The sequence below is a fragment of the Quercus suber genome, unplaced genomic scaffold (assembly GCF_002906115.3).
Source record: "Quercus suber isolate HL8 unplaced genomic scaffold, Cork oak 2.0 scaffold_9, whole genome shotgun sequence".
Lineage (NCBI taxonomy): Eukaryota > Viridiplantae > Streptophyta > Magnoliopsida > Fagales > Fagaceae > Quercus > Quercus suber.
Genome location: NW_027069475.1, coordinates 1,718,627 through 1,727,235, shown reverse-complemented (window position 1 = coordinate 1,727,235; position 8,609 = coordinate 1,718,627). Strand labels below are relative to the sequence as shown.

At 32.0% G+C, this 8,609-nt stretch overlaps 1 protein-coding gene and 1 pseudogene across 1 annotated transcript; one reads left to right on the top strand and one right to left on the bottom strand.

Annotated features, from left to right (window-relative positions):
• The window catches only part of LOC136069114 (succinate dehydrogenase [ubiquinone] iron-sulfur subunit 2, mitochondrial-like), a 2,601-nt pseudogene extending 1,216 nt beyond the window's left edge, over positions 1-1,385 (bottom strand).
• Positions 1,386-3,229: 1,844 nt separating this feature from the next.
• On the top strand, positions 3,230-8,299 carry LOC112039489 (peroxidase 17). Its single transcript, XM_065777291.1, is given in 5 exon segments — positions 3,230-3,501; positions 4,103-4,241; positions 5,979-6,031; positions 7,548-7,728; positions 7,731-8,299. Coding segments are annotated over 5 exon segments (1,104 nt in total). The 5' UTR covers positions 3,230-3,246; the 3' UTR covers positions 8,207-8,299.
• The last annotated feature ends 310 nt before the right edge of the window (positions 8,300-8,609 follow it).

Sequence of the window (8,609 nt, the reverse complement as noted above, 5' to 3'; positions counted from 1 at the left end):
TTTTGAAGTATAGTTGGCTTAAATAATATTATATAGTATTCGCATCAAGTCTTTATAAATATGTAAAATATATATTTTGATTATTTTTACACATTTTAGTCCCTACATTTTTAGGCGATTTCTATTTTAGTCCCTAAATTTTATTTTTACCGCTTTTAGTCCCTATCCTGAAAAACGGTTCCGTTTTGGTCCTTGCCGTTAATCAGAACGGATATTGCTGACGTGACAAACGGCAATAATAAATAATATTTGTTTAATGTCCACGTGGCCTAATTAATAAAAAAAAAATATTTTTTGACATTAAAAATGCCACGTCAGCATATAAATTAAAAAAATTTATTAATTTTAACTAAATAAAAAAAATTAAAACAGAATAAAAAAATTAAAAATTTATGAATTGAGATCTAAAGTGTGTCTTGAACAAGAACAGCAAGAACACAAACTTAAACCCAATTACATAACCCAGAAATTTAAAAAAAAAAAAAAAAAACCAAAGAACAAAGAAAGAAAAACACCCTATCTTTCTTACTCTGCAAACCTCTTTCCCTTTCGTCTCCGGCGGTTCTTCCTCTTCAGCCACGGCTCGATGCTCTTGTACTGGTTGTAGAAGTTCGTCATATCCACCACCAAGTCCTTGATCACGAACATGCGCGGCAGCGGCGTGATCATCGAGGTCGACGATTCGAACTCGATCTTCGTGAGGCACACGAGCCCGTTGCAGCCGTCGATGTTCATGGCGCAGGACCCGCAGATCCCTCATGGCGCGATCGCTGGAACGTGAGCGTGGGGTCCACCTCGTTCTTGATCTTGATTAGGGCGTCGAGGACCATGGGGCCGCAGTCCTTGAGGTCGATCTGGTAGTCTTGGAGCTCCAGCTTCGTCGGGTTTTCGGGGTCCAGCGGTAGATCGAGAAGGTTTTGAGCGCCGTGGAGGCGCGTGCCTTTTGTTCGACTTGCAGAGCTTCGGCCTCGCTTGCGTGAGCTCGGGCGCATGTTCATTTTGATCTGGAATTTTGTTCATTTTGATCTTCTTCAAGGTATACTTTGATCTGGGTTTGGTTTTTTTTTTTTTTTTTTTTTTTTTTTTTTTTTTTTTTAATTTCTGGGTTTATGTAATTGGGTTTAAGTTTGTGTTCTTGTTGTTCTTGTTCAAGACATACAGCCACCATCATCACCGCCCAGCCACCATCACCACCATCATCAGAAACCAAAAGCCACTAACCCACACAGATCAACCAAAATCAAAGAAAAAGCAACATCAAATCAACCCCGATCTCCACCTAAAATCAAAGAAAAAATCATTGATCGATCATTGATCATCGAGACCTCGCCACGCTCATCGACCATCGACCATCGATCATCGCCGCCATCGATCATCACTGCCATCGATCATCACCGCCACGTTGTGACCCATAGCGCCGATCTCACCACGCTGTGAACTCTGGTGGCATGCTTTGAACGAGAAAGTGAGAGATGTGAGATAGGTAGAGAGAACTAAGGATGAAAAGATTGTGGAGAGAAAGAGAGGGCAGCGTCTGAGATAGAGAGGGAGCTGAGTGTCAGTAAGAGAGAGAGAAAAAAAACTATTAAAAAAATAAATACATGAGCTACAGTACTCGTGTAAATTTACACGGATACTGTAGCTCGTCTATAATTTTACACAAATTTAAATAATTTTAAAAGAACTGATGTAAAGGATTTTTTGATTTAAAATGTGTAAAAATAATCAAAATATATATTTTACATATTTATAAAAGACTTGATGCGAATGATCTATATAATATATTATAAGCCAACTATACTTCAAGACCAAACAATGCAGAGTCAGACACAATACGCACAAACCACCAGCAAATATATAGACCAATGTCCAGTCAAACAAAGATTCAAATAAGACAAAAAAGTCCTAATAAAATAATATAATAATCGAAAAGAAAGAAAGATCAACTAACAAACAGTATTTATAAAACAAGTTCTGCAGCACGAAAATCAACGTTTTCAAGAAATGAAAGTTCACAAATTTTTTTTTTTTTTGAGAGGAAAGTTCAACAATTTAACATTATAAAACAAACCAGTACATGGATATTCACGATAGAGGATAAACACTCACTCAGTATTTCCAAGTTCTGCGCAGGGCGGCAGGGGGTATACGGTTGCTCATTTAGTGCTTTTCAACCGACATAAAATTCCTTTCACCGTAAACCACAAAAATAAATTAAAATATATAAAATCTACTTTAAGACCGATGGTTATATTTTAATAATTCACTTTTATGATAAAGTAAAAAGAGTCGTACACAGATTTTAGAATAAGCAATAACAAAAATAAATATAATAAATAAAAATAATAAATAAATACTTTATATATATGAAGAGAAATTTGTAAAAAATTAAACACTTATAGGCCAAATAGGTGAATAATGAACAGTTCAGATCAAGTTTTGTGTTTGATACAATCTCTTTAAAGTAGATTTCGTCCCTCGCACAATCACTATGGTGCCTTGAGACTCACGAACGTTTGCCTTTAAGGATAAAATAATCTACAACACAAAAACGAAGCACACAAGGTCGTGTTTTGCGAACTACTCATTGTCTCTTTCTCCCTTTTTGACACAAAATGAAATGCACAAAAATATTCTCACTCGGAGAGTTTTCTAAAAAGTTATTTTTATGAATGAGAGAGACTATGAAAAATTATAGATTACCGAACAGATAGTCTGTTTCAGTAATAATTGCAGTGCACAATAACTAACTCAAATATTAAAATAATAAAATATTATTATTTGAACAAGTAAACTGGTACACATATTTCAAAACCCAACCTAATATCCAACTCATGAGCATATAAACTCATATATTATCTATTTCTTTTTTATGTGGGACTCAAGATTTTTACCACTTTTAATAATAACAACTTAAAGCAAATATAAAAAATATTAATTTCTTATTCATTCCATGCTATTTTTGCCAATTTATTATTAATATTTGGTGTGGCAAATTCAAAAAAATTATGAATTGGTATACCGATGCCAAGAATATCTGTGACTTCCCTTCTAAATTTGGACTCCATTAAATCCACAGGAATGGGCTCAGCCATCCTGCTGATAAATTAATAGGGGAAATGTTTCTTAAAAAAAGTAAATAAATAAATAGAAAGGAAGAGAGATCGGATAATATCATAACACAACAAAGTGGAGGGACCCCTAAACTATATTTAAATGCATTATACTATTCAAGAGGCTATGTAAATGCCCACAAAATTAACCAAGTTGGAGCATTTTACAGACCCACCTACTAGTGCACAAATTATGTCTCCTTTCTTCCAGCTCTTTCTCTTACACATAACCATGGCCGCAGCAGCCCAACTCCGGCCAGATTTTTACTCGCAAACATGCCCAAATGCCGAATTCATCGTCCGAGATGTCATGATCAAAGCCTTGATTAGAGAACCCCGGAGCGTCGCCTCCGTCATGCGCCTTCAATTCCATGATTGCCTTGTTAATGTAACTTACAAAACTTTTGACACTGCTCATGTTTCCTATCTGTTAATTTCATTTATTTTCCTTTAAGGGTGTCAATATTCCTTCATATATTTAAGGCGAATGTACTTATATTATTTTAGCTCGATGATGGGGCACACAAGTGGTTGTGTGTGATGAGCTGATAATGAGTGTTTTTTTTCTTTTTTTGGGGAACTTACGATGAGTAAAAGGAAAGCATACTATGAATTTTATTTTATTTATATATATATATATATATATACATATGCACACAAGTGGATGTGTGTGATGAACTGATAATAAGTGTGTTTTTTTCAAAAAAGTGTGTTTTTTTTTTTTGTTTTGGGGGAACTGATGATGAGTTAAAAGGAGAGCATACTATGAATTTTATTTTATATATATATATATATGTATGTTGTATACATGTATTATTAATTATATAAAAAATAATAATTTGTTAAAAAGTTAAAAATAATTTAGTACTTATGAAATTATGGTATTTCGAACGGAAATATTTAAGTTATAAATATTTTTTTATAACTGACANGACTTGTGAAATCCAGATATGTATGCTAACATTAGTTCAATATTAATTAATTAATAGGGTTGTGATGCTTCTGTATTGCTGGATGATACACCAACTATTCCTGGAGAAAAACAAGCCCTGTCGAATATAAATTCGTTAAGGTCCTTCGAAGTCATCGATGAAATCAAGGAGGCTTTAGAGAAGTGTTGCCTGACTTGTTTCATGCGCAGATATTATAATCATGGCCGAATATTTAAGTTATAAATATTTTTTTATAACTGACAGATTAGAAATAAATAAATTATTATAAAAATATTATTTAAATATTTATTTATTATATTATTAAAGTGTCACTAATCAAATTTATTATCTCCAATCATAACCTAGTCTTTCCTTTATAGTAGTATAAACAATTTTTGCAGTTTATTTAGAAAGTGCCAATTTTGAATGGCATAAATAAAACCCTCAATAACATATGTGCAAAAGGTCGTACGCGGCACTTGATTAAGCCTATTTGCTAGGTTGGACTAATTTTGGTACCAAATAAAAAGTAAATAATTTAAAGGCAAAAATGTCATTTCCTTGCAAAAGTTTCAAAACAGAATGTGATTGTATAATTTTATTTAAATATTTATTTATTATTAGTAGGGTTCGGTTAATGTGGGTCATGAGGGCACATGTTAAGATTTTTATTTTTAAAAATATTTTTTTTTGAGAATTATAAAAGCTGTCATTACTTTTTTTTTTTTTTTAATTTTCAAAATTCTTTTTTTCAAAAATGAAAATTAAAGTGTCACTAATCAAATTTATTATCTCCAATCAAAACCTAGTCTTTCCTTTATAATGGCATACATCAGTCTAGCTTGAAATTTTTTTTTTTTGTTGATTCCCTTCAATTCACAGCTACCAGAGGTAATCTTCTTTCTCTCTCTGTCTTTCCGAAAATGAAGATGATGACTCTTCTATTTATTTAAGTTATATATATATATATATATATATCTTTAGTTTATTTCACTGCACAATTATTTGATGGAGTCCCATCATGAGACACTATTTTGCTATATAGGACCCTTTTCTGCTATGAGAGTACACGATTTTTGCTTTAAAACTTAGCCATAGGATGATAGAGTACAGGCTGGACGCTGGATATTTGCTGATCTGCGCTGCTGCACAGGGGCACAGCAACACAGGCAGCATAGTGCGCCACTGTGCAGTGCAGCCCATTGTTATAGAACACGGTTTCTCACCTTTTTTTTTTTTTTTTATCTGACTAAGGTTTCTCACCTTATTTATTATTATACTAATTAATAATTTGATGTGTATTATATCAACTATTTGTATATTTGTATTACAGTAATACAATTTATTGAATATATAATTAAATTAATTTTTTATTGTGCAAGTTTAGACTTTAAAGTGGTATGTTTAAAAAAATTAAATAACCAAATTTTATTGTTTATATTTTAAATTTTATTTTTGGTTAAATTATTATTTTTATTATAAATTCTGTTTTATTTATCTATAAATATTTTCTCATTAAATAAAAAAATTCAATATATATATTATTTATTAATAATTAAATATAAAAAAATCTACTTAAAAATTCGCCTAAGCCTTCAAAGTTTAGCCGGCCCTTCAATCAGTCTAGCTTGAAATTTTTTTTTTTTTTTTTTTTGTTGATTCCCTTCAATTCATAGCTATCAAAGGTAATCTTCTTCCTCTCTTTGCCTTTCCGAAAATGAAGTGATGATCTTCTATTATTTAAGTTATATATATAAATATAATTAGTTTATTTCACTGCACAATTATTTGATGGGAGTCCCATCATGAGACACTATTTTGCTATTAGGACCTTTTTCTGTATGAGAGGACACGATTTTTGCTTTAAAACTTAGCCATAGGATGAGAGAACAGGCTGAACGCTGGATATTTGCTTATCTGCACTGCTGCACAGGGGCACAGCAACACAGGCTGCATATGGCGCCACTGTGCAGTGCAGCCCATACGGTTTCTCACCTTTTTTTTTTTGTTTTATCTGACCAAAGTTTTCACTTTATTATTATTTTATACCAATTAATAATTTGATTATATCATATCAACTTATTTGTATTACAGATAATATTAATTTATTGAATCATATATTAAATTAATTTTTATTTGTGCAAATTTAGACTTTAAAATAGTCACGGTTTTTAAAAAATTACAATAATCAGTTTTATTGTTCTATATTTTAAAATTATTTTTAGTTAAATTATCATTTTTAATTATAAATTTTGTTTTATTTATCTATAAATTTTTTCTCATTAAATAAAAAAATTTAATATATATATATTATTGATTAATATTAAATATAAAAAAATCCGCTTAAAATTTTCGCCCAGCCCTCCAAAGTTGTTGAGCCGGCCCTATAAGCAGTTTTCAAAATTTATCTAGAAATGTCAATTTTGAATAGCATAAAAACCTCAATAAGATATGTGCAAGAGGTTATACACTTATACGCAACACTTGATTAAGCCCATTTGCTATGTNAAAGCCTTATAACTTTAGTTACCTTATGAAATTATGGTATTTCGAACCGAAATTCGGAAATATTTAAGGTATAAATATTTTTTTATAACTAACAAATTAGTAATAAATAAATTATTATAAAAATATTTTTTAAATATTTTTTTATTATATTATTAAAGTGTCACTAATCAAGTTTATTATTTCCAATCAAAACCTAGTCTTTCCTTTATAGTAGTATAAACAACTTTTGCAGTTTATTTAGAAAGTGCCAATTTTGAATGGCATAAAACCCTCAATAACATATGTCCAAACCGTCGTACGCAGCACTTTTTTTTTTTTTTTTCCTTTTTGAGAAACAAAACATGGGAGCCTTTATGGCAATATTATACTCCCGAGAAGGGAGCCACTTAACAAACCTCCCGGCTGAAGGTATGCGCTTGCCAAAGTGTGTGGGGGATAAACCCCACAAAGTTTGCCCAACTCCTGCGGGTAGCGAGATTCGAATCTAGGTGTGGTGCACGAAGCATCCGAACCTTATCCACTCAATCAAGCCCTTGTTGGCAGGTTGTTCGCAGCACTTGATTAAGCCTATTTGCTAGGTTGGACTAATTTTGGTACCAAATAAAAAGTAAATAATTTAAAGGCAAAGATGTCATTCCTTTTGCAAAAGTTTCAAAACAGAATGTGATTGTATAATATTATTTAAATATTTATTTATTATATTATTAAAGTGTCACTAATCAAATTTATTATCTCCAATCAAAACCTACTCTTTCCTTTATAGTGGTATAAACAGTTTTTGAAATTTATCTAGAAATGTCAATTTCGAATAGCATAAAAACCTCAATAAGATATGTGCAAGAGGTTATACGCAACACTTGATTAAGCCCATTTGCTATGTTGGACAAATTTTGGCACCAAATAAAAAGTAAATAGTTTAAAGGCAAACATGCCATTCCCTTTGCAAAAGTTTCAGAATAGAATGTGATTGTATAATAATGTTGCCTTTAAGCAGACTGGAGGACCTGATTGGAAGGTGAGTCTAGGAAGATTGGACAGCTTAACTCCCAAGCTAGAAGAATCAAATGAAATCATGCCAAGCCCAAGATCTAATGCAAGTTACCTCATCGACCTCTTTAAGAAATTCAATCTCTCTGTCAAAGACCTTGTAGCTCTTTCTGGGACTCACTCTATTGGCCAGCACGTTGTTTTTCCATCATGTTTCGACTTTATAACCAATCTGGGACTGGCCAACCTGACCCTGCCATTGAATCAAAGTTTAGAGAGAAGCTAAAAATGCTCTGTCCCACTAATGTAGACCAAAATGTCACAGGAGACCTTGATGCAACACCCCGTGTGTTTGATAATCAATACTTCAAGGACTTGGTTGCAGGGAGAGGGTTTCTCAATTCTGATCAAACACTTTACACATTCACACAGACTAGAAACTTTGTGAAGTTGTTTAGCAAAGACCAAAGTGAGTTTTTCAAAGCCCTTGTGAATGGAATGCTAAAGTTGGGTGACTTGCAAAATAACCAACCAGGGGAGATAAGAAGTAATTGCAGGGTGGTTAATAACCGAGGCATCAAGAGTTTGACTTGGGGGGCTATCATGAGTGGAAGTGGTCATAGTCTGATTATTGAAGACAATAAATATAGAAGATATTTTAAGTGAGAGGTTACTTGTCTTTCTTTGTAATATCGTGGATAGTTTTGGTTGCAATATATTGGAAGCAACTGAATAAAATTGACAGGTTCAAGTTGTTCATTGAAGGGTATTTTGCTCTTCTTAATTCTCTTTTTATCCCTTACCTTCTTTTTAATTTTTGTAAAACTTTTTTTTATAGAGCTTGATTAACTAACATTATTGGAACTCTCTCATTTGTTTTCTAAAGAAATGGTAGAATTGGAGTTGGGTGATAGACAAGAAAAATAGAGTGTGGAAGCAAAATTAACACTTGAGTGACTACTATTTTATTTATTTATGTTACAATAAACGTAATGCTCGATATAAGGTTTTATAAAATTCAAAAAAAAAAAAAAGATATAAGGTTTTATATTTGAACGTGGTTGTAATT